This window comes from Emys orbicularis, chromosome 9 (assembly GCF_028017835.1).
Source record: "Emys orbicularis isolate rEmyOrb1 chromosome 9, rEmyOrb1.hap1, whole genome shotgun sequence".
NCBI classification, from domain to species: Eukaryota; Metazoa; Chordata; order Testudines; family Emydidae; genus Emys; species Emys orbicularis.
Genome location: NC_088691.1, coordinates 105,411,885 through 105,438,288, shown reverse-complemented (window position 1 = coordinate 105,438,288; position 26,404 = coordinate 105,411,885). Strand labels below are relative to the sequence as shown.

Sequence of the window (26,404 nt, the reverse complement as noted above, 5' to 3'; positions counted from 1 at the left end):
CACTGAATCCCATCTCTGTGACAGGCACAGGGAGGTAGAAATGCAGAGGGAGGTAGAGAGGAACTGGAGGAGGAGGAGATATTCCGGCAGGTGAAGGCAAAGAAAGGGACACTGTGGCCTGAGATTTCTCAGGATTTCCTAGGGAAGAAACTCCCTGCTGTACCTTGGTGAGGTCCTGTGCACTTAAAGCAAAGCTCTCGTAATGCACCTTCCTTCTGCTCTGTCTTGCATCAGCCAGTGTCTGCTTCCAAGCTCGATGGACCACTGATCGATAGGACCATTCTTGCATTCTCTATGTGTATCTATTTTATGGTTCCATTGCTATTACATTTCATCTGTCCCTGATGTGTGTGGGGACCTGAACAGATCAGGGTGAAGACACAGGCCTTTCCCAGAGTCTGTTTTTAGCGAGAACATTGCAAGTTTATAACACGTGGGAGAGTCAGGAGAGAGAGCAAAGGTCACCGTGAAGAGTGAGATCATGGGATTTTTCTGCAAATGATGTCTCTTTCCTGTTGGGAGAGGAAAGAGTGTAAGGGGGGATGGCCTTGGCCAGCGAGAGGAAGCAGGGGTGGGTGTGAGACGACATCTCTGAACAGGGAGGAAGGCGACAGACTGCTGTTTATGCCGAAGTGTGATGTCGGAGACGGGATCTCTGCGGCTCTGCTGTGTGTTTGTCCGGTAGGACGGTACGTGAGAGCAAAGTGAAGATGTTCAGTGGTCGCAGCCAGTGTGCGATGTCCCACATTTCAAACCTGGGCCCCCTAGCGCTTTTAAAACCACCGTTAACGTTCACTGAGGCTTGAGCGGAGCTGGCTAGGTCAGGCCTGGGAGTGAGACAGTGAGTCCAGCCCAGCGCAGTCAGGGTGCTGAGAGGTCTCTGACGGCTGCTCAGCCGTGTCCTGCTATGTGCACTAGGTTGGGGGTCTCAGTGCATTTCTAGTGGCTTTGCTCGTGAAGCAGAGATCAGCAAAGCGAGCTCTCCTGCGGAGAGGCCAGTTGCTGAGCTCGGAGCTGGCATGGAACCTGAGCTGCCCTGGAGCTGCGGGAGGTAGGGTGAAGTGCCGAGTGCCCTGCAGACGAAGGGGCTGGAATGGGAGGTCCTAAATGCGCATCTCTCTCTGGCTGCAGACTAACCCCTGCCCTGGTTCAGTGCAAAGCTGACTGCTGCTCCCCCGAACACATCTGAACGGATTGCTTCAGAGCCGAGTCCAATCTGTGCATGTGCCGGGGAGAGCGACCGCCTGGCCGGAGCAATCTGCTTCAGCTCTGAGCAGCAGACCCAGGAGGGACTGTGTGTGAGCGTAGCTGGTGAGCAGATGGGAGGGAGTGCTGCTGCAATTCCCAGCCCAGCGTGTTCCTGGAGTGCCGTGCTCCTGGCAAATGGCTCCCTGCAGCTCTGGGTGAATTGTGCTGTGCTTTCTGTCACATGCAGACTGTGGGGCCTTCTGGGCAGTCCCTGGGATGGAGACGTCCCCCCTTCATTCCCTGAGGGAGTTCAGACTCCCTCATTCTCCCCACCCAAGGAATCGTACTTCTCTCTGTTGTGGAAAGAGACAAAGCAGAGCTCTCTGTTTCAACATGCACCTCTAGGAAACATCAAGCCAGTGTGCTCAGCTATTGAATCTAATAAGAACCTTAAGGATGTTTAAAGGAACTACAGTACATCCTGCTCCCCACAGGGGGAAAGGAAACTCTCAATCTTACGAGACCCCTACCCTCCCGTGGCTGCTCCTAGAATTGCAAACAGCCCTGGCTGCAAAGGGGTTTGTGCTGCTCGTCCCCTGGGGATTGTGGTAGGCCAGACTCTGAGCAGCTTCTCGAAGGTGGTACCGTGTAACCCGCAGCTGTGCTTACCAAGGGTGACTGCTCTGCACCCTGGCTCCACCACGCCTAGTGAGTCAGGCCTCTTGCGCACTTCGCTGGCCTGCACAGTTGCCATTACCAGATCAATCTGTGGGCATGGATGGGTGTCGGCTGTCCGGAGGGGGAGTGTCACGGGGAATTGGTTACTGGGTGCAGCGTGGCCGACCCCAGGCAACCAGGAGTCCTGAGTTGGGCTCTAGAAATAAAAATACCTCTGGCTTTCTTTATTTCCTTCCTGCCCTCTGAGCTTTCAGGTCTCACTCAGGTCGTGTTTTCAATGTTTTTTCTGCCACCAAGAGGGCTTGAAACGGTTTGCTGGTAAATGGAAGCTGAGATTTGCACATCATCACCTGACTCCAGGAGCTGGGGCTTTGAGCAAAGCACCAAAGACCATGAGACTCGTGAGAGTTGGCAACAGGCTGTGTGTGTTAAAGGTAGTCAGTGCACGTGCTCATTGGCGAAAGCATACCCTCTCCTAGGGCCAAATCCTGCTGCCCAAGAAAAGGATGTTGGGCCCCAAACACAGTGGAAATGATGCGTTTCTGCTGCTCAGGGGTGCAGGAGTCTGCACTCTTCAGAGCACGGCCACGTGGATGGGGGGAGGACAAAGGTGGCTCTATAATTACAGGTGTGCCTTTTGTAAGACCTGACAAAATCTGGCCTGGAACGCGCCCACCAAACGGCCACTGTTGTTACAGGACAAACAATGCACCTGCTGCCGGACCTGGGCACCGAGGAGCACAAAACACAGCTCCACACCAGGATCCTGGAACCCGTCTCTCATTGACATGCTTTGAGATTCCGGAGCTTGTTCCCATTCACTCAGGAGGTTCAGATGCGTGCAGATCAAAGGGGTGTGATAACTGGGCAAGAGAGAGCTGCTTGTTTTATAAGTAGTGAATGCAGAGCTGATGCTGGCTTGACTGTACTGAAGGCAGAAGAAATTTAAACTATATATCCGGTCTATAAATAAACACTTTCACTTAAATTCAGGCTTCAAATAGCTTTTTCACATGCCCCTGGGAGCCTGGGTTACAGTGGAATGTGGAATGTTACTTACGAAAAACGACTGAGAATAAAGATCAGATGGGAGAGGGAGGGCGTGATGCAGTGTAGGCTTGTCACGTGCCTAGATCCCATCCTGCAAACATTCACATGTGATTTAACTGTGCATGTGAGTAAGTGCAGTGAGATCAGGGGTGTGCCCATGAGCACATATCCATGGCATCAGAGTCCTACTTCAGAGAAGCAGAAGAGATCCCCAAAGTTACTGAAATGAGTTGTGCTTGCATTTGCTGCAGCGGGAAGGGTTGAATCTCCAGCCTAATGCAATGGCTATGTCCTTGGTACTGCGGGGTTGTCCATGTGGACATGGTGGTGCATGCGGGAGGTAACTGCATGCTGGGTTTACTCCAGAGGGAACTTTGGCACAGGTTTCTAGAGGTTCCAACGTGTTAGTTGTTCAGCTGGGTACGGGTCGAAAAGACGTCACCTGACACTGTTGCCATCTCTGGTAATATTGGGTGTTTTCCTTAAAGTTACAGATCCTGGAGTCCTGGGTCTATGTGAGAATCTCAGTTTTCACAACAAGTTTGCAGCCCTCATGGTTGCAGAGAAAAGCTTGAAAATGTGACCCAAGTGCATCCTAAGGGCTCAGAAAGCAGCAACTGGCAAGAACCCAACTTTTTTGTTTGAATTTGGTAATTAAGCGAGTCCCGTGGCGTTCAGAGGCCCCACTCCTGAGGTTTGAATGCTGCGGGTAGGTGATGCTGTTTTTGACTGGGGCCAGCTGTGGCATGCTGGTTCCTGATTGAAAATGCAGAGTGCATCCAGCTCACAGGCCGGATAAGAGCGCCGAGCTTGCGGTGCAACCTCTGTGGATTCAGGTCACCTTGGTCAAGCAGAAGTAGTAACAAATGCAAAGCTGACCGTTGCCTAAGCCATTAATACAGGAATGCGATGGCTTGGGGCGTGCTAAAGCTGGGGCAACGTTAAATGCTGAGCATAGCAAGCGTCCCAGGCAGGCGAAGGCCGGCTGTCTCCCAGCGTTCCTTGCTAGGCTTCCTGGTAATGTTAACTGTGTTCTCTTCCCCACTGCCCGCCTCCTGCATTTCCTGCTTGGAGTGTTTTAAGCAATCTGCCTCTTCATTGTGACCTGGATCTGGATGTTACACAAGCTCTCACTGCTGTGTGCTGCTAAGGTCTGGATTCCTAGCCCCATGGCCACAGAATAAGCAGCTGGCTCCTTTTCCCTTTCTGAGGGTGTTGCAGCTCCACAGTAGGAGATTGAAATGAGGAGCCTAGTCCCTAGCACAATTGTTATAGGCCTAAATCTACCTTGAGAATCTGCTCCCGGACCTAGACGACCCCACTGAGCTCACCGGCAGCTTCACCTGTGGCAGGGCTGCCAGTTTTGTCTCTGTTAACATCCAGTTTACTGTGGCCAGACGCTCTCTCCACCCCTGCAGGTTTCCCTGTGTAACGCCTGGCTCTAGGGACTTGTGCACGGACTCCAGGTGCACAAAGCCCAGGCTGATGGTCCAACCCCTCATGGCTGATCTGATCACACGGGCTCCCGCTCACAACATGCAGACCGTCCTCCTGAGAACAGACCACGCAACGGTCCCTGAGACCCACAGAATACTGGCTCTGCCCCACCCCGAGGTTAGGGGAGGGTTCCAGAGACAGATGCCCTGGTACCTGCCTCCTCCCTTCTTATCCTACAGGGCTACCAGCATGGGGGGAAAGGAGGGGTGGGCACAGGGACCCAACCCAGGGTAGCCTTGCTCTACCCAGGCCACGTTGCTCACAGTTGAGATTCTACATTTTGAATTCCTCTGAAGGGAGATTGGCAAGATTTTAATATAATTTATTTAACTAAAACGCTAATCCTGGCTCCCAAATGCCTCATTAAATTAGATGCACTTTTAATTAATTTTATTTCAGAATCTCCCAAGTAATTGAAAGCTTTATAGACTGGATTCACACATTTACTGTCTCTCTCTCTCTCTCTCTCTCTCTCTCTCTCTCTCTCTCTCTCTCTCTCTCTCTCTCTCTCTCTCTCTCTCTCTGAATTGTAGATTATCAATTCAGTGTAGAACCAATGAACTCCAAAATCCCTGCATTTTCCTCTGATTTATAATCCAAGCCTATGTGATAAGTAACAGCTTGCAGTTAGTTCAACAGAAATAATGTTAAATCTCTCCTTTCTAACTCATTATTAAAGCTGTGTGTTTACTTTGTCTGAAAAGAGTGAAATGCAACCAGACTGAAGTGAAAGTGACTAGTGGGTCTATTTCACTTTCTCAGTGTTTGGGCTGCAGTCACTTCTATTTTAAAATAACCAAAATCACTTGCTTCCACTGAAACTCTGAGCTATTTCTCCTCCTAGGTTTTTGTGAATGCTTGACTTTTATTTCTTAAACAACCTATACCCTAATTTTGGATCGAATTTCACTTGCAATTGCCCCTGTAAAGATGATGGTTTATTTTCATAACTTATTAATATGCAGTTGCAATAAAGTCTTAACAATGCTGCTATAAACAATGCCTGTTCTGTTCTCTAGCTCTGATAAACAGTGTCAATTGCCTGTTCCCTGCTTGGATTTTATGATGCTATAAAACACCATAAAGTGGCTACTAAATACTAAAATAAAACCAACACAAAAAGTGCCTTGTAAAGGTGGTTTGGCCAAAATATCAGCCTTCCGTGACAGTTATTCCGTATGGACATTCTTCAACTCATTTGCAATAAACAGGACACATAGTTAGGTATGCTGTCCATCACCTCGCCACCCCCGACTCTTCTCATCACCCTATTCGTGCTGCGTCTCCCCTCCCCCCGGCCACACACAGGGTATCATGGTACTAGCTAAGGCACTCTCATGCTGGGAGAAAACCCATAATGGCTCTGTGATGACCTGACACTGGAGGTGTTTTTCGTCTCCACCTGCCATGATTTGGTGCAGCAGAACTGATATAAAATGTTCCTTAAACCTCCAATAGGTGGGGATCTGTCCTAGCCTTGAACCGCTCCTGTAACCGTGATGCCACATCCTCCCTTGGCAAATGTTCAGTCACTCAGTTATTCTGTTCTTGTCATTCGAATATGTTGCCTTAGTGTTTCACCTGGATTTCCTTGCCATGGCTTCTAACTTCTGTTCTGGGTGATTCCTTCATGGTGGGGGGAGGGGGTGGGCGGTGAGAGAGAGATTTCTCCTTCCTTCCCCAGAAGTGCAGTAGGAAAAACCTAACCCCCCTTGTTTTCAGCTCTTCTCCAACCCCCCCCCCCCCCCTCCACACATCCGCTGCTCTCTGCAGCCTACAGTAAAACCAATGCATTTGCTCCATCTGCTGATAGAAGAGGTAATTTCACAGTAAGGAAACTGCTGTCTTCTTGCTGTATCTTTCTCAAGTGCCATGGGGATCGCAGACCTTCAGTGAAAGGAGAATATACCTCTGATTGTTAGGGGTGGGCTAAGATTAAGAAATGGCATGGATATTTTCCTTCCTTAAATCCTGGATTTTAAACTGTTTGGATAACAGGTATGAGATCAGCAACCATCTATGAAACTACATATTTTGCATGCTTGTAAACTACCCATCAGCCTGGAATGACTTGCAAAATAACTGACAAGTTCCCACATTGGGTATTTGGGTGGATAGGGAATATAGACGGTACACACGCACGAGCTCTCTCGCTCTCTACTTTGTGATGTACCCTGAAGGCCAATATGATCACGCCTTCATCCCATCAGAGGGAACCTGCTCCAGGGGCTTTGGACCTCACTGTCTCCCCATAGCAGTTCCTCGGAAGTCACCCCTCCCCCTTCCCTGTGATCCTTTTGGGAGGGGGCTAGAGGAAGGCACACTTGTGGCTGCGGAACTGGAGTGAAACTTAAACATGGGTTCTAGTCTCTGTTCTTGGTGTGTCAGGTCTCCGGGTCTCATTTCCCCATCCCCGGTACTTCCCTGCTGCTCAGAGTGTTGTGAGGACAGGCCCATTGAAGTGTTTTCGGGGACTAATGATTACACTGATGAGCAGCATAGAAAAGCCTGTGAATGGATAAATAAACAGGCTGCTGTGTTTTATTGTGCACTCTGGTTTTGTTCTCTCTGTTCTATGCTTTGGCCCTGCTGGTGACAAGGCTGGCCTTCGAGAGCTCTGTACTTGCAGGGCCGTGGGTGCTGTGAGAACGTCTCTGCTCTGCGTCGGTGTGCCCCAACGCGCTCTGCGTGTGTGCAGAGGAGAAAGGAAAGCCTGGGCCTGTGGAGCAGCTGTCTGTCACAGCAGGATCTCTTCAGCTAGGCAGAGCGTGGTGCTCAGTACATGACTTGTGTTTGCTAGCTCCTATTTGCACGTTGCTTTTATTTGTATCCACTAAAAAGCCAGGGCTTCGTTCTCTTCTCAACCCTTCCCCAAAGCTGTCATGATTGAATAACCAGGATTCTGGACATGATTTGTGCTTCCTCATTTTGATTTTTCTAATACAGTGCCCTTCTTAAGGGGCCAGTCTCCATGTTAGTGCTTCTGGCATACACAGTTCTGTTGATGAGAGAGAGAATTTGGGAGGTCTGTGGTCTTCCTCACTGTGGGGTCCAGTTGTCAGCAGGGGACTGGTGAAGTTGCTTTTATGTGATGCCGTATATGCAGCAGAATGTTCTGCTGACACCTGTGTCCCTTCTGAGGGACAGCTTCCGTGCTGGGGATGGTGAGTGCTGCAGAAACACAGCCTCCATAAGGGCACTTTCATCAAAACAGCTATAAAAACTAGACCTAAAAGCTTATGCTCTAATAAATTTGTTAGTCTCTAAGGTGCCACAAGTACTCCTGTTATTTTTGTAGACCTAAAATGTTTGATTTCTTTGAGGTTCCTAATTTTGGTTATACCTGTGAAGATAATCGAGATCTATCGTATACCTTAAGCCTTTTCGTCCGCCTTCTCCATTGTACGCTTCTTGTGAGCAAAGCTTTAGGTTGTATTTGTTTCGTTATTAACCTAAATCTAGAATCTATTGGGGTTGAATGTCTCGGAGCAATGCTGTATAGTGAAAAAATATGGTCTTGTGGCTAAGAGAAATTAAACTACATCAGCCAATCTGGCAATATTTGATGTTTTTTCGTGAAGCCCCAGCTTCTGGACTCTCGAATTGCACTTGCTCCTCGGTCAGAGGTTAACGCCGCAGCTGGCCTGTGCCTGTCGGGCCATTGTTCTCAGGAGTGATGGGCGGCTAGATGGAGCCAGTGACACAGCATCTTCTGCCACATCCTCTAACACAGGGATTCTCAACCTTTTTCGTTCCGAGGCCCCCCAGACATGCTAGAAAAACTCCCTGGCCCACCTGTGCACAATAACTGGTTATCTGTATATAAAAGCCAGGGCCGGCGTTAGGGGGTTGCAAATGGGGCAATTGCCCGGGGCCCTACACGACAGGGGCACCCACAAAACTACATTGCTCAGGCTTTGGCTTCAGCCCCGGGTGGCAGGGCTCAGGGCCCCGGGCTTCAGCCCCATGCGGTGGGGATTCAGCTTTCTGCCCTGCGCCTCAAGTGAGTCTAAGGCAGCCCCACTTAGTATAACCTTAGTACGAAAATTGGGAGCACCAGCCTCAGGGCAGACCCCCCAGACTGGCTGTATGTTCTATCATTCGATTTCACCAGCCCAGTACAGATGTGAATACCTGAAGCAGTGTAACAGCCTTACCAGACAGTCCCCTTGGGCACGCCGGTCTGTTGTGCCACTGGATGGTTGCTGTGCACCAGAGGATCACAAAACGTTCAGGTTGCCCCCTGTCCCAAGAGACCAGTCACTTACCCCAGCTCGGTTTGTACCTCAGATCTCACCCCAAAGACAACTCGAACAGTCCAATAGTAAACTAAGAGTCTGTCTACACAGCGAAGAAAAGCCCGCGGCTGGCCCGTGCCAGCCGACTCAGGCTTGTAGGGCTGTTTTGGTGCTCTGTAGGCTTCCGGTCTCGGGGTGAAGCCCGGGCTCTAGGGCCCTCCCACCTCGCAGGACTCAGGAGACCTGAGGTCTGTTCTTGGTTCTGCCACTGGCCCACTCTGTCACCTCTCTCAAGTCACTGCACCTCTGTGCCTCAGTTTCCCTATCTGTAAAAGGGGGAAGTGAGACAGACTCATTTTACCCAGGTGTGGGTTTTTCTCTGCTGTGTAGACATACCCTAACTAAGGCTTTATTAACTAGGAAAAATAAATGAGTTATTTACAGATTAAAGCAGGCACAAATGAGTTACCATTGATGGTTCCAAAAGGTAAGAGAGTTTCAGTAATCTGTCCACTCTGAATGTCTTCTAGGGCTAACCCAGGTTGATTCTGGCGTCTCTGCTTCTGTTTCGTAGCTCCAGCCCTGTCAGAGTCCAAACAGCCAAAGAGATGAAAAGTTTTCATGTCCACTGTCTTTATTTCCTTCCAGAATTCAAGCTGCTGGAACAAGCCCTTGCACGTAGCCTGTGCAGGGGCAATTAGTGAAGTCTGTATTGTGACGTCGCACAATGGCCCATTTTGTTCTGAGAGCCCTTCCTGATGGGCAAGAGGCGATTCCTTTCATAGCGAGTCAGCATTTAAACCAGTCTTAGGGCTGGTCTACACTAGAAAGTCCGGTTGACCCAGGTACTTTGGTCTGGGATGTGAACAATCCACATGCCTGAGCGACGTAGTTAAGCCAACCCAAGCCCCAACGTAGATCGCGCTAGGGCGATGGAAGAATTCTTCAGTCAACCTAGCTACCGCCTCTTGGGAAAGTGGATTTACTACAGCGATTGGAAAAAACTCCTCCCGTTGCTGTAGTGAGTGTCTACACTGAAGCACTGCAGCTGAGCCGCTGTCGCATTTCTAGTGTAGACAAAAAGTTATTCTTGTCAAATGGTTTATGGGAGAATTTGTGAGGGAAGGACCCAGCTCCTTATGTTGCCCAGTAGCCGGGAAGTATCATAGAATATCAGGGGTGGAAGGGACCTCAGGGGGTCATCTAGTCCAACCCCCTGCTCAAAGTAGAACCAATCCCCAACTAAATCATCCCAGCCAGGGCTTTGTCAAGCCTGACCTTAAAAACCTCTAAGGAAGGAGATTCCACCACCTCCCTAGGTAACCCATTCCAGTGCTTCACCACCCTCCTGGTGAAAGTTTTTTTCCTAATATCCAACCTAAACCTCCCACACTGCAACTTGAGACCATTACTCCTTGTTCTGTCATCAGGTACCACTGAGAACAGTCTGGATCCATCCTCTTTGGAGCCCCCTTTCAGGTAGTTGAAAGCAGCTATCAAATCCCCCCTCATTCTTCTCTTCTGCAGACTAAACAATCCCAGTTCCCTCAGCCTCTCCTCATAAGTCATGTGCTCCAGCCCCCTAATCATTTTTGTTGCCCTCTGCTGGACTCTTTCCAATTTTTCCACATCCTTCTTGTAGTGTGGGGCCCAAAACTGGACACAGTACTCCAGATGAGGCCTCACCAATGTCGAATAGAGGGGAACGATCACGTCCCTTCTATCGTTTCAGAACAGGAATGTATCGGTGGTGGGCGTGGCGGGCCCACGTTTCTAGGAGTTGTGACAGGTTGCCCCTGGGGTGCCACCTGTAACAGGGGTACCACTGAGCCCTCTGACTCACCCAGCCTGGGCTCCCTCTCTCACTGTGCTGCTGTGACAAGCGGCAGACCCTCTCCCGGCCTACACTTCCACCAGCATACACACAGGTAGGGACACCCCCCAGCTGCAGTTACATGCAGGCTGACCAGTCCACTGCATGAGCCAACAATAGAGAGGCTACGGCCAAGATAATCCCCAACCCCCCAGGCATGCACCCAGAGTAAGCCCATTTGAAATACAGATCCCTAGTCAATATTTATAGCTTTGTATACAAAAGCGATACATGCATACAAATAGGATTATCACAGTCAGCAAATCATCACTTTTCCAATGACACCTCACATGACCTGTCTTGTACAAAATGCATCGTAATTATGCCATAATCGTAATAATACTACTAGGAAGAATATGGGATGCAGTGTCCCAGTAGTCTCCGTAGAGAACCGCCAGACTCGGGTACGGAAGTGAAATGTCATGGCTGGGTCATTGGAGACAAAAATTATGCATGCTAGATACCCATGTACAGGCCCAGCAGCAGCAAAACAATGTCTAGTTCTTATATAGAAGTTTTCATCAGCGGATCTCAGAGTGTCGTACAGAGGGAGTCCAGTATCCGTATCCCCATTTTACAGATAGGGCAACTGAGGCACAGAGGTGAAGTGACTTGTCTGAGATCACACAGCAGGCCAGTGGCAGAGCCAAGAATAGACCCTGGGTCTCCTGAGCCCCAGTTGGGGGGCACTATCTCTAAGCCCCACTGCCTCCCACGTTTGGTGCGCCCCTGGTTTCACACCGACTGAAAGGAGGGGGGCACACTGGGTGTGGCTGCGTTTCTGTGAGCACAGCCCACGCGAGCTGTCTGCAAACAGGGCTCTGTGGATTCATTTAGCTTTTTGTGCCTCTAGGGACTAGAAGACAAATAGCAAACGGTATGTCCCAAGGGCAGTAAACCATCCTGGAGAAACCCCACGTGCTGTGCGTACTCTGGTCAAAGTCTGACCTGACGGGCCTGCGTGCCCCTCTCATTGGCGTGACCGGGAGGCTCCCAGGAGTGACTGCGAGCGGAATTTGTTCCTTGTGTGTGTACAGAATTGCTGTGACCATCACTGGGAGGCTGCTGGACCTGCCAGCAGAGACACCTGGCTGGCAGCGACCGGTCAGTGTGGAACCTGCGCTGGGTTTACATTGCATGAAACACTGAGGGCTTTGAAGTCAGACTTCAGTGTCTTCCCAGGTGCAGCCGCAGCAGCCCTCCGATGCCACAGGAGGGCATCTCTCACTAGTATCCCATGCTGAACCGGCGGACTTGGCATTGGCTTGGTGGGGAAGCAGAGAGACTGTCCACTAGGTGGGGCTTGGTGCATGGTAAAAGCTGCATCACGGGGAGCAGATGAGCTGCAGACCAGGGCTGAGTTAACGCCACAGCAGCTGTCAGGCCAGATGACTGAGGAGCTGGCCAGGGGTTGGGAAGAGCAGAGATGCTGCTAACAGTGCAGGGCTTGGAAGTCCTGTAGACAAGTCAAAGGGGCCCAATCCTGCAAGCTGCTGCTGAGTACCTCCTTCAAAGAGTTCAGTCACCTTGCAGGACTAGGCCCCAAGAGAGTAAACTCCTTGAGTCTCTTCCAAAGCAAAACCTTCTGGGCTGAATCCTCCCCCTTGGTCCCACCTGAGCAGCGTCCCGGGGGTGTACGTGGGGGCAGAACTGGGCTCTCTTTGCCCACCAGGGGCATGGGTGGGTTCTAGTATTACTTCTGGAGCTCATTTGGGATGCAATCTCTGCAGCAATGCTGAGAGGCGGGAGAAATCAAAAAAGATAAATGCTGTACCAGGGCACCAGTTAGGCAGTAACGTGTGGTGCAAACATCTGTAGCTTTAAGTAGTTGTTGGAGGGCGCAGTGATTTGGGGTGAATATTTCTTCTGAGACTTTTTTTTAATGAAAATGCTGCCCAAAATATTTACTAGTGCAGTCAAAGATCAATGAAATTCCACTAACTGCTCTGTGTCCTAGTCCTAGAGCTGCAGCTTTATTGTGGGGCAGGCGTGCGGGTGAATTGGATGGCTGGCCTCTCCAGCGCTTGGCTCTTTCCTATTGGCTCCTGCTCCTTGCATGACATTCCACAGGGTAGCAACACCTGTCTCTTGACGTGAGGTTTAAAAATAGTTTCCCAAAATAATATAAAAAACCAAAGTTCTCTCGAGCTCTCCTCCAAAGGGCAGGTGCATTTAATGACACACACTTTGAAAGAAAGTGGCAGTAAAACACATCCTAAAAAAAGAGACCGAGCGAGATTACCAGGGCCTTGTCTGTAAAAAGCCACTTTTTGTCCCATCAAATTCAACAAAGATTTTTGTCAGAGATGTCAGTGTTTTAGCCTAGCTTTCTTTGGCTCCTGACCTTGGAATTCAAGGTGTGTGGGTTTGGGTTTTTTTTGTTTGTGTCAAAGCAGCCCACCTCATTAAGAATCATGTTTCCTGCCCTGCTGAATAAAAGATCCCTTTTGAAGTGGGTCACAGAGTTATCCTAAGACAGAATCGTCACCACCTTCTCTTTGGTTTGTAATGACCCGTGCGAGTTGTAGAAGGTGCATTTCCGTCAGGGGAACAATGATGACTGAGAAGGTAACTTGAGTGTTTATGAGAAATCATATTCTGGTTAAATAAACGGCGGCCCAGTGTCAAGGAAACAAATGTCAGGGGTAAAATATACAATGCTTTCTGACGTTAAACAGAGTACCATCAAGCTACTTGCTGCTTATATCTTTTCTATCCATTCGCCCCTCTCCCCTGCTTGGCTGCTGCCCTCCGAACTCATGGTCAATATTCAGACCATGATATCCCACTGTTCAATTTGTGATCCTCTTTCTGTGCTTTGCTTTCAGGGCCAGATTCTGATCTCCACTTCCCTGGTGAAAATCTGGAGTAACGCCATTGGATGAGCAACGTGGTTCCTGCACCTTGAGTTGGTGATCAGAATCTGACTCCCAGAATCTAATTTACGTTTTTCCTGTCACCATTAGGCCTCGGTGTACAGTAGGGATTCTGACAGAGGCATGCAGTTAAACGAAAGAAGTGTCCCAGTTTCTTCCTGATCTTGTAAAGAAAGCATTGAGATAAAAGCTTGACTTTTAAAACAAGAGTGCTAGTTACCTGCCGGGTGTTCTGCAGCCTGCTCCCAAAAGATGGCTAAAAGGAGAAAAATCTATAGGGCTCCAGCATAGCAATCCGCAAAGAATTGCTTGCTTGGCTTGCCTCCCATATTGGACTAAATTGGCATCACATGGTTTATTCTCTCCATCCTGACCTCCCACCCCTGCCAAGGGTGCTTCTGTCAACACTCCCCTAACATGCGCTTTGTAACTAAAGACTGTTTTAAAGAGCTCACTCTTCTGTTTGCTCAATAGAATGAGAACTTGCACTGCTCACAAACAGATTTACAATTAGCAACAGGAATGGAAGAATCTGTGCACACCTTCCCCGAATGCACATTGCTTGCACTAAAGCAGACACATCCGCCTCCTTTAATGAAGCCCCTGTAATTAGGTGCGAGTCACTGTAAGGCAGGGGTCGGCAACCTTTCAGAAGTGCTGTGCCGAGTCTTCATTTATTCACTCTAATTGAAGGTTTCGCGTGCCAGTCATACATTTTAACGTTTTTAGAAGGTCTCTTTCTATAAGTCTATAATATATAACTAAACTATTGTTGTATGTAAAGTAAATAAGGTTTCAAAATGTTTAAGAAGCTTCATTTAAAATTAAATTAAAATGCAGAGCCCCCCGGACCAGTGGCCAGGACCCGGGCAGTGTGAGTGCCACTGAAAATCAGCTCGTGTGCCGCCTTCGGCATGCGTGCCATAGGTTGCCTACCCCTGCTGTAGGGCAACAAAGAGTCCGGTGGTCTCCATGCATCTGAAGAAGTGAGGTTTTTACCCACGAAAGCTTATGCCCCAAATAAATCTGTTAGTCTTTAAGGTGCCACTGGACTCCTTGTTGTTTTTGTGGATACAGACTAACACGGCTACCCCTTGATACTCTAGGGCAGTGGTTCTCAAACTTATTTGATCGGGCCCCACTTCTTTGTGTCTGTAGTTTGTTTATGCTCTCCCCCGCCCCACAAGTACATATACTGCCACCCAGCTCTGAAGGCAGAGCCGAGAGCAGCGGCTGCTGGCCGGGCGCCCACCTCTGAAGGCAGGGGTGGGGGGAAAGAAGCACACAGCTCGTGCCTCCCGTGACATGTTCCCACGCCTCCCTTGGTGTGGTTCTCGTTTGAGACCCGCTGCTCGAGGGGCCAGTGGGAGGACGCTGCCGTGGGGTTTCCTTTGCAGAATGTTCCTTCCTGCAGCAGGGAGAACAGTCCCCAGGATTTGCTGTTTGCTGCAGGATTCCCAAAGAGCTGCAAACCGCCGGCGCTCGCGCTCCTGTAAATGACCATGGACATGCCTATGCAATGAAAGCTGTGCACGGGCTAACCTGCCTGAGCTAGCTTGAATCCAGCTAGTGCAGGGAACAGTAGCGGTAAAGACCGTGCAGAACAGGCTTCATAGACTATCAGGGTTGGAAGGGACCTCAGGAGGTATCTAGTCCAACCCCCTGCTCAAAGCAGGACCAATCCCCAACTAAATCATCCCCACCAGGGCTTTGTCAAGCCAGGACTTAAAAACCTATAAGCATGGAGATTCCACCACCTCCCTAGGTAACGCATTCCAGTGCTTCACCACCCTCCTAGTGAAATAGTGTTTCCTAATATCCAACCTAGACCTCCCCCACTGCAACTTGAGACCATTGCTCCTTGTTCTGTCATCTGCTACCACTGAGAACAGCCGAGTTCCATCCTCTTTGGAACCCCCCTTCAGGTAGTTGAAGGCTGCTATCAAATCCCCCCTCGCTCTTCTGCAGACTAAACAAGCCCAGTTCCCTCAGCCTCTCCTCGTAAGTCATGTGCCCCAGCCCCCTGATCATTTTCATTGCCCTCCGCTGGACTCTCTCTCCAATTTGTCCACATCCTTTCTGTAGTGGGTGGGACCAAAACTGGACGCAATACTCCAGATGTGGTCTCACCAGTGCCGAATAGAGGGGAATAATCACTTCCCTCGATCTGCTGGCAATGCTCCTACTAATACAGCCCAATATGCCGTTGGCCTTCTTGGCAATGGGGGCACACTGCTGACTCATATCCAGCTTCTCATCTACTGTAATTCTGAGCGGGTTGGCAAGCAGAGTACGTATCTAGGGTCTGTGCCGAGCTGGTAGCTGCCCATGCTGCCCTGTCTTCCCTGTTGTTACCTGCCCTGCTGGATTCGAGCTAGCTCAGGAAGGCCGGTGGGGACACAGCCCTTGCTCTGTAGACAGAGCTGATGTTTTGTTGATTAGTCTGGAGTTTCACGGCATTTGTCCCAGCAGCCGTGTGAGATGGTTTTATATGAAAGATGGGGGGAGTGAGGCAAGGAGAGGCTATGTGTCGTGCTTGAGGTTACACGGCGAATCAGGCAGAACTGGCAGAGAACCCAAGAGTCTGACTCCCAGTTTCATGCTGTAACCACTAGGCCGTGCCAGACCATGTCAGTGGGGGGCAGGGGAAGCTCCTCTCTCATCCAAGACGCAAGAGGCAGCAGCACAGTGCCCCTTTATCTCCCCAGGAGCAGCAACAGCGATCCCCTCCCCTTGGGGGCAGCAAGGATGGATATCTGCAGGGTCACCTCCTCCCCTAACTGCCTCAAGGGGCTGGGGTGGCAGCAGGCAGTTGTCCCAGTTCGTACTCCAGCGGCGGGGCAGTACCTGCTGGGTGCGGGGACTGGGCCCGCTGCACTTTTCCCCACCTGCCACACACAGCCTCTGCTGGGGTGGAGTTGGCAGGACACCTGCATGGCCCTGGGCCTGGGTGTTAACACCCCATTGAGATGCATGAGGCAGGCCCAGACTGTCCCAGGCTCTGTGCAGACTCAGGCAGGCACCTCTGCCTCTTCCACACCTGGGTCCCATGGTCACGCTTTTCTTCCCAACAATGTGGCCTAGAAACGGGCATTTCTGTTTTAAAGGGAAGCTGAGCTGTTGCTTTGTGTGACTTCAGGAGCGGTGGCTGTAGGTGTGGGCCAGCAGTGCCTTAGCGCTGTCTCATGAATGGTTCTGGGAGTGTCCCAGGGTCAGTGAGTCTCCGTAGAACACACCCACATCCTAGGCCAAACCTGTGTAGCCAGCAGCAGTGGTGCTCTGTGCATGCGCCGGGGGCTGTTTTTTCAAAGCTACACGAGGGCTCAGGGGCAGAAGCTGGGCGATTATCATGTGGTGTAGCTAAGCTGATGCTATGTGGCTCTGTGCTTCGCCTCAGGTCAGATTTGATGGCGAAGTCAAGAGGTGACTGGAGAAAGGGCAGTAGCAAGGAATAATGGCTGGTTAGCACAGCTCTCTTGTTGAACTCCAGCGCACGGCTGCCAGCGGGCTGCAGGCACTCACTTCCCATAAACTCTCATTCGTTTTCTTCTAGCAAGTCTCTAAGCTCGTCCCTCCTGACCAGCCCCCGCCCGCCCTGCAGTCCTGGGTTCGCTGCTGCTGCTTTCACAGCAACCCTTTACCAGCTCTGGGCCAACTCGGGCTGGCTGGTTTTCAAATGCTGCAGAGTTCAGTGGACTAGTGCTTGCCCTGTATCCTAGTCGGGTATAAAACAGGCAGGGGTGGGGGAAACAATCTGATACGGGACTATGTTAACGCCTGGTTTAAGACACAGCGTGGGGCCCAGCGGGTGTGGAAAGTCTGCTGGGAAGGGGAAGATATGGCAGCTCAAGGTGCCTGCTGCTTGGAGGAGACAGTCCAGGCTGAGCAGTGGGTGACACTGGATCGGGGGGAGCTTGGCCCAGGGTACACATTCGCTTGGTATGTCCCTTCTGCTGCTTCCACCAGCAGGCCCCTAAGGATCTGCCACGCAGCTTTCCCTGCTGCCAACCTGGCGGAGATGGAAACATAGCCGATCTAGCCCCTGGAGCTCCAGCTTGTCCCAGAGAAGTGGTGCATGTTCTGATGCTTCTCCAGAGCACACAAGGGACTGGGCTGTATGCTCTTCCTCTGCCCCAGGCAGCCGAAATATGGCTTTTCTGCTGCATTCTGGGCACTCTGTGGGCTGCACTGGAGGTCACAGGGTTTAACCTGATGAGACCAGGTTGGTCTTATTAGCATAGCCTACCTCCCTTTTTCAGGCTGGGCCTTGCTTTCCTTACTCTCTAGCTATCGCTGCTTTAACTGAGACATCAGGACTAGATAGATGAAAGATCAGGAAATGAATGGATGTCTGCAAAGACGCGGGTGTTTTATTTCATGGTCAGTTTCTCTATAGAGGGAACTGTAAATCTGCTTATTTGCATGAAGTATTTCCTTGGGTGGAAGCAGAGCCCTGCACACACAGCGGCTGCCGTGAAATCAATTCACATTGAAATACCGTAATGGTATTGAGAGCTTCTCTGCATTACTTCTTAATGTACAGGATATGGTGTGTCTTGTGCCTCGAAGCATCCCAGTTCATTTGAGGATATAGCCCAAAAGGAAAAGTTAGGTAAAAGTCGCCCCTCCTCCTCCTCCTTTTGTAATGCTCTGCCCTCTTTCCCTTGCAGGATGTGGGAATAAAAATAGATCACGTTTCCTGCTATTAAAAGGACAGTGATTTATTTTAACAAAAATAATCTCTCTCGCGCTCGCAGTGTAGCCTAGTGGAGGATGTGCTAAATGACCAGCTCTGTGACTGTAGGCTCTGGTCCCAGAGCTTCCACTGACTGCTGGTTTTAATACTTCTATGTTTAACAATCCTTATGAGGAGCCAAGATTTCATACCTTGGGGCAGTACTCGCTAATTTCATAGGTAAGAAAACAGAGTTTCTGTGAGGTCACTTCAGACAGAACTTGGGAAAGAATCCAGGTCTCTGAAGCCAAGTAGCTACTTGCCAAACAAGCTTTCAGAGGGAACATGCCAAAACGAAGTACTTCAGTAATCCACTCTGACAATGGATGGCTCTCTGTTACCCTCTAGCAGCAAGGCCATAGATCGGGGTCTATGACTCCTCTCCTGCCTTAATGTTGAGAGATCTGATCTTTGATCCCAGGTAGTAGAGGCTTGTGCTTTTGCACCCACAGGTCCTGGGTTCAGTCCCTGAAGATGATTCAAACAGGGACCTTGTCATATTTCACTTTCTGTAATCTCTAAACCACAATCTGCTCCCAGAGCCAAGAGTCCTGATGCCTGGCCTTCCACTGTTGTCTCTCAAATACTAGGACTTTGGTTCACTTTGACCATATCCTGCCTCTTGAATATTCCCAGCTTTGCTAGGCTCGATCGGCCTGATTCAGCTGGTATACATTTGCTACTTTGGATACAGATATTTGGCCCAATCAGTTGTGAGGCTTGATGCCAAAATAGGATGCTCAGTTTACTGTTTGCATGTGATACTCCTTTATATATTTTCAAATACTCAACAGAGTTATAAACAACAGGGCTGGTTTGAGTTCTTAGCAAAGTCCATAGGCTGCCTAAAAACCTCGCTGAATCTTGTACGTGACCAGCTCTGCTCTTCACAGAGCCTTTCATTTATGTCTTATGTAAATTTTAAATTGAGGAGACCCTGTTTCAGACCCCTACTTTGTGGTCTTCAAATGTAGCAGCATTGCTGGTCCTAACCACTCATGAAGATTCCTTCTCTAGCTGAATGCTGGAGCGCCTGCTATTTTTGGTCAGCGGATGCTCATGTTGCAGTGTCTGGAGGGGAAAGGATGGGCTTGGATTTAAAATCTGCAACTCTCCAGGCAGAGAGATTTTGACAGCCCGATGGTTCATCTCCTGTAGCCTTTGTGTGGACATTAATGCTTCACAGCTCCCCATGGGCTGGTAGATCCAGATGTCTGCAAGGAAAAGAGTGGCTGGTGATTTATTACACTTTCTCCTTTCAAATTTCTGAGAACTTGCAGACTAGCCTGGTAATGGAGCTCACACACAGGCTCTTATCTCTAGAGAAATTGCACACTGCTTATCAAAAGCTTTCTCTGGCTGCCGGCCTTTCGGACGGCTTTACAATGGGAAACGAACACTTCCAGTTTTGTTTTGCCAGAGGGGAGCAGAGGGGCCTCGTCAGCTGGGGTGCGAGATGGTCCGGGGTACTCTCGCTGTCCCCAGGGGGCTTCAGTCCTATCGAAGCTGCAACTTCTGGTGATTGCACCACAGTCTGGACTCAGAAGAGGCTTCTTCCCAGCTGAGTCCAATCGCTGCTGCTGTGAGTCCTGCCACATCTGGCTCACAGATGGGTCCATCTTCCCCTGTCCAGCTGTCACCCCTACTGAGCCCCACAGGTTTGAAGGTTGGTTGGTTGGTTTTATCCACCACCGTCCCCTAACATGAGACAAGACAAATGACAGCTTGTAAAGAGTCACAAAGTCTCTCTCTCTCTCTCACACACACACACTCTTTAATTCTGGATGTGCTGAATATTGGTGGGTTTAAATCTCAGACGGCGCTGGTGTTGTGTATTTTGCTTTTTAAATATTTTTCTGTCTTTGCAGCCAATTTTTTGTATTTTTCTACAGAGAAATGGCCAACCCCATTTGCATTTATATAGAACGTTCCAAGTGAGTCTGGCTGGTTGTACATCAGATGCAATTAGTCGGTGATGCTGAAAGTGCCAAATAAGTGTTCCATGCTAACATGCGTAACTGGGCAGAAGTCTTGAATGTAGATTTAAACAGTGAAATAGTCTTTCTGTTTGGAAGATTAGATGGAGTACTATTCTACCCAGAGCCGGGGTGTAACAGCCAGGGACTCTGTGCTCCACAGGACTACGTTGTAATGCTGTGATCACTCTTGTACTGTACATAGGTTTTTGGGGCCATCCTATAGAATTTAATAGATGATTTTTATCCCTCTTGTAGCACAGTTCAAAAAGTATTTAGGAAATATATATTTTTCAACTTCTGCAGGTTTTAAGAGTAATTTCCGTAGAATTCTCTTGCATCCTGACCCCAGGAATATCTGAAAACTTACCCGTGGGGGGGGATACATTGTGGTCCTGAGTGTCGGAGGGCGTGTTTGGACCAGGCTACGGGCAGGACTGGTACCTAGCAATTTGTCCTGCGTAAGGGGCAGTGTGTAGGGCAGCACAGGAACAGAGCAGGGATCCAGTTCACTGTGTCTGAGTCACAGTTCTGGCCCTGCTCGCTGGGGGGGGGTGCAAGCTTTGCCAAGCTCACAGCCGATGCAGGTTGCTTCTCCCTCTGCCCTGGCTAGGCGCTGCTGGCGGGTGTGTTGTGGGGGCGAAGAAGGAGAGGGTGCATTGGCTGGTGTGTTGGAAGGGGGGGACTGTCAGCCTGGTGGTGGCTGCTCCCCCTCCTCTCATCACGACCCCCCTGGTGTGAGTAGCCCGGGCAGGAGAGTCAGCGGGTGCCTTGTCCCCTTTCCCCCCTGCATGGCTGAGTAGGCTGGCTGATGACTCCGCCCTAAAAAGCAAGCGTTTGGGAGCAGAGTGTCAGGGCAGCGTCGGGCAGTGAGCTGCGCTCAGCAGGACTCCCCGTCGGGTGCACTTTACAAATGAGCCTTTTTTGGACACTAGGTAGGAGTGAGCGATGCTACCTGACCCAGAGAGACAGGCCTGCTCTCTAACTCCACCCATCAGGATAATACAGCCCACCATGTAACTAAGCCCCCCACCCCAAACCACCTTCGAGGTGACAGCAGTGGTTATCCTTAAAGGGGCCGCGTATGGGGAGATCACAGAGCAGGGCTGGAGGGAGGGAGGCCAGACATCTCCCACTCTTCCTGAGCCATTTCCCTCCCTGAGGCCAGGACCGTGTGGAGGGAAGAGAACCACGGCCGTGGCTCTCAGCTGGCAGGAAGGTGACCCTGACTTGGGGCAGGGAGGGTGAAGGGCACTTGCAGGGAGCAACTTCAGTTCTTCAGGAAGATATTAAAAGCTGAATGGAGATGGAGGCGAAACGTTAAATGCGGGGCAGAATTGTCGGGAATCTGTGTTAAGACCCAGAGCCAACTCTCTGTCCAGAGGGTGAGTAGAGTCTGTCTTCACCGCAGAGAGAGCCCAGGATCTTACTTGGGGTTGCCCCAACCCCTTTCGCATCCACACACACAACCCTCTCACCCAGGTGTTGTGGTGCTTTCACCCGGGCTAAACCTTGCAGTGAAGTGTCCCTTTGTGGTTTCTGGCACCATATTGCATGGCCTTTAGTTAAAGATCAACTGCTTTTCCTCTTCTCCTCTCCCCGCTCCCCCTCCTCGCCAACCTGCTCTCCTTTGCATTCCCGTTTAAACCTGTTGTCATCGTAGTGGAAGGTTCAATCTGGTATTGGTAATGTAGATGGAAAGAAGCAGGGCACGGAGGCTACTTTATAAAATGTGTGCCAAGAAATAAGTCACTCCCAGAGTGTGTAGTATGTATTGGGGGTCTGGGGGGATAATGCAACTGTCCAGTATCTTATAACTGCGGATCTCAAAGCAAACTACAACCATTGATGAAGTGGATGAGTATCATGATCCTCAGCTCACGGATGGACAACTGAGGCACGGTCAGGCTAACTGAATTGCCTGAAGTTATACAGGGAGCCTGAGGAAAGCGCAACTCCCAGTCCTGAACCTTTAACAACAAGACCAACTCAAATAGTGACATTGACTTTCAAACAGTGAATAGTCAAAAAAGAGCTACATTTTAAGCCTAAAATTTTAAGTTGACTTAGAAATCGAGTGCAATGTGGTGTTTTGTTCTTTTGAAAGTTGCAGTGATTAAGTCTCTCCTGTTGTTCTTAATTAACAGTTTTAAAAACTCATCAACCATGAGAAATTTTAACTTCTGCACTGTATAGGGGGCAAAAGAGTGTGGTGTGATTTGTTTAGCAATGACAGTAGAAGCTCAGTATTCACATGCACGGCTTGGGAGCTAGGGCAGATAATTCAGGGAATGCCACCTTCATTGCAACCTGAAGGATTAGTTTCTAAATTAAGTTAATCAGGGTGTTAGAGTGGAGTTACTCTGTGAAATTCCCTCCCATAAAAGATGGGAAAACAACCACAGCCCTTACTGAATTCAGAACTAAATGCAAAGTCCATTTCTCTGGCTTAGCTTTCCCTGAAAGTTCCACAGAGACACTCAAACACAAACCAAAAACCTACCTGCTAATCCAGCTCTTTCCCCCTCCTGGGGGAACAAGAGGGGTCTGGACAGAGAGGGAGGCAGTGTTAATGTTCGTATTTTGAAATTCGTGGGAGGTGCTTGGCTACTCAGTGACGGGAGCCCTAGTAGCTAGACAGCTAAATCCTGGTTTTGACAGAGCTTAACAGGAGTTACATTTAGGCCTAGAAATAGCTTAACGATGTTTTGCCAAAGCCCTTTGCTCTTTCCATCCAGTACTGCTAAGTACGACATTCAGAATCAGTCTGTTTTAACTAGACCACATATCCCTGCATTCAAGAGGGGCCCTGCTGTTAACTTCTGTGGGAGCAGGGACTGGCTTTATCCTTGGCAGGAGCACATTGTCCAAGGGCTGTCAGGATAGAGAGTTAGCATACGGCAAGCGGGCCTGTCCGTGTACAGCGCAGTAGTCTGCCACACACTGAGCATCCATGTGGACCGTGCTTTCGCGCACTGAAAGTTCACTAGCGTGCATTGACCTGCTGCTGTCCAAGCATGCTGGGGAACTGTTAGTGTGCCGTAGCAGGGTCCACAGGGCCAGTTAGCGTGTGGCACACCAGTGCGCTATAAATTTCCACCCCAGCTTGCTACACTAACTCTTCTAGACAAGACCTCAGACTCATGTCTCCTGTAGCATATGTGAGCAGTGCTGGATTTCCACGGTGGTTGTGTGTCATCTTTGACACACGATAGCTTTTGATGTGAATTAAACATGCAATCCAAAAAGTCTGTCCCGCTTTCTGAAATGACTCTGGCTTCTCTTTCAGGGATGGTGCAGAAGCTGGACCAAAAGCTCCCAGTAGCCAACGAGTACCTGCTCCTTTCAGGCGGGGTCCGGGAAGGTGTGGTGGATCTCGATCTCGACGAATTAAACGTTTACGCTCGAGGAACGGACTATGACATGGACTTTACCCTCCTGGTGCCAGCGCTGAAACTGCACGACCGAAACCAGCCAGTCACGCTGGACATGCGCCACTCAGCTCTGTGCCATTCGTGGCTCAGCCTTCGGCTGTTCGACGAAGGGACTATAAGTAAATGGAAAGACTGCTGTACAATTGTGGACCATATTAACGGGGCTACCAATTATTTCTTCTCTCCTACGAAAGTGGCGGACTGGTTCTATGACTCCATTAGCATCGTTCTGTCCGAAATCCAGAAGAAGCCGCAGCGAGGGATGCCCAAAGTAGAAAAGGTGGAAAAGAACGGAACTATCATATCCATCATCTTGGGAGTGGGCAGCAGCCGCATGCTGTATGATATTGTCCCCGTGGTGTCTTTCAAAGGGTGGCCAGCGGTGGCCCAGAGCTGGCTGATGGAGAACCACTTCTGGGATGGGAAGATCACAGAGGAGGAAGTCATTAGTGGGTTTTACTTAGTGCCTGCCTGTTCCTACAAAGGCAAGAAGGACAATGAGTGGAGGCTGTCGTTCGCCAGAAGCGAAGTGCAGCTGAAGAAGTGCATCTCCAGCAGCCTGATGCAAGCCTACCAGGCCTGCAAAGCGATCATCATCAAACTACTCTCCCGCCCCAAAGCCATTAGTCCATATCACCTGCGGAGCATGATGCTGTGGGCTTGCGACCGGCTACCAGCCAACTACTTGGCTCAAGAGGATTATGCTGCCCACTTCTTACTGGGCCTCATTGACGATCTGCAACATTGCTTGGTCAATAAAATGTGCCCCAATTACTTCATCCCCCAGTGCAACATGTTGGAGCACCTGTCCGAAGAGACGGTCATGCTGCATGCCCGGAAGCTGTCCTCGGTCCGCTCGGATCCTGCAGAGCACCTCCGAACTGCCATTGAGCATGTCAAAGCTGCTAACCGGCTAACGCTGGAGCTCCAAAGGCGAGGCAGCACTAGCAGCATCCCCTCCCCGCAGTCAGACGGAGGGGACCCCAACCAGCCTGATGACCGATTAGCCAAAAAACTGCAACAGCTGGTGACGGAGAACCCGGGGAAATCCATCTCCGTCTTTATCAACCCAGACGACGTCACGAGACCCCACTTCCGAATCGACGATAAATTTTTCTGAGCTTTCGCCAACGTTTGTATTTGTTTTTTGTTTTTATTTTTTTTAAAGACTTTACAACGTGTAGGTTGTTTTTTGGTGGCACGGTCCCTTGTTTTTTACATATCCAGTGTAGATTGGATCTGTCAAGAACAAAATGAACACGTTCTAATTCCTGGTTCTGCAGGACAGTGCAGACTTTGAAACAGTATATTACTATTTCATATGCTGCTTTGATTCTCACCCACCCCCCATTGTTTTTGTGTGTAGTTTTTTAAAAGGAGAACTTGAGCCATAAACACACATGCCCACGTCATTTTTTTCTTTCTTTCAAGCTTCCATAATTATTCACAACTTGTTTGGGTGGGGAGGAGAGAATTCACCTTCCTCTACGTAAAAAAATTCAGTTGCTCTTTCCATGAGCTTCCATCACCATAAAGAAATTGGGTGAGATTCCGGATTGGGAAGCGCTACTTGGCATTTTTTGCTGGCCAAACCCCAACTTCCCCCCATGGTGAATGTACTGTGTATCTGCTCTTCACACTTTTCTCACACTGAGGGAGCAAGGAGACTTGAAAAAGCCGATGATGCAACAAACAATTGTTTGGGTTTTTTGGAAGCCACCTCTTCTTGAATGTAATTGTTCGTAATTGGACCTTGTCGGGCTTGGAGGGTTTTCTGCTGTTTTTTCCTTGCGGAATAAGGTTATGGAATGTTAGTTTTAGTGTGTGTAATTATTCAAAGCCTTATTTAAATTCTCTATTAAAGAACATACCATTATAAATGTTAATTGCACTAATGAAATCTTTTGCCATTACCTCAGCACCACTGTTTGTGTTTCTTTTATGATTAGCATCGATTCTTAAGGCCTTATTCTGCAAGGTGCTTAGCACCCTCAACTCCCCCTGTCTTCAGTGGCACTCCTACCATTGGGCCTTTCGAGAGGCCTCTGGCTTGTCATTCGTCCTGTTACACTCAAGAACACAAGCCTCCTGCATTGGTGGGGTTCTCCTTTAAATACCGTGTGTCACGTGTCACTTGCGTTTGTTGTCACTGTAAAATATATGATTAAATGGTGTCATATGCAAAGTGAATCATCCAGACCAGAAGAGAAGAGTAGAGTGTCTTACACCCTGATTGCTGCTAAGATAAAACACACCCTGGGCCTGGTTCTCCTCTCACCTGTTTCTGTTCCATTTTGACTTCAGTGGTGCCACTCGGGATGTGAGCTCCGAGTTGGGCCTGCTGTGCACCAGGGTTACTTGCATTCTATTCCACTGCAACCTTACATATGTAACACAGCCATGATGCTCTGCAAAAGAAACCTGGCTCCCTTTGCAGAAAGTAGGTTAAAATATACAGGAATGATGATGAATTTGAACGTAAAATGTGTCCACTCTGTCCTCGTGCAGCTGGCTCTAGGTTTTCTGTCCAGCCAGACCATAAGCCAGACCGTGCATTCAATTTGCTGATCAGACCAGAACAACTCCTCCAGGAGCAATTTTGTGCGCTCTTTAAAATGTGATGATTAGAGCTTTGAAAAACATGTCCCTCTTTTTGACCCCCTCTCATGAATGAGTGACCAGTTTCCTGGCACAGCAGATACCTGCTTTAAAAATTACCTTTTGTCTGTTAGATGATAAGGGTAAAATTTTTCAAAAGTGACTTTAGCACTTAAGAGCCCAAGTCACTTTTGAAAATGGATTTAGGCTCCAAAGTCACGTAGGCATTTTTGAAGATTTTTACCCTATACCTGCAACAGG

The 26,404-nt window shown here is 49.5% G+C and overlaps 1 protein-coding gene across 1 annotated transcript in view; it reads left to right on the top strand.

Annotated features, from left to right (window-relative positions):
• Positions 1 to 24,665, top strand: part of MB21D2 (Mab-21 domain containing 2) — a 73,056-nt gene extending 48,391 nt beyond the window's left edge. Inside the window, exon 2 of the mRNA XM_065411324.1 lies at positions 23,401 to 24,665. Coding sequence (XP_065267396.1) covers positions 23,401 to 24,665 — 1,265 coding nt within the window. The remainder of the gene's footprint in view (positions 1 to 23,400) is intronic.
• The last annotated feature ends 1,739 nt before the right edge of the window (positions 24,666 to 26,404 follow it).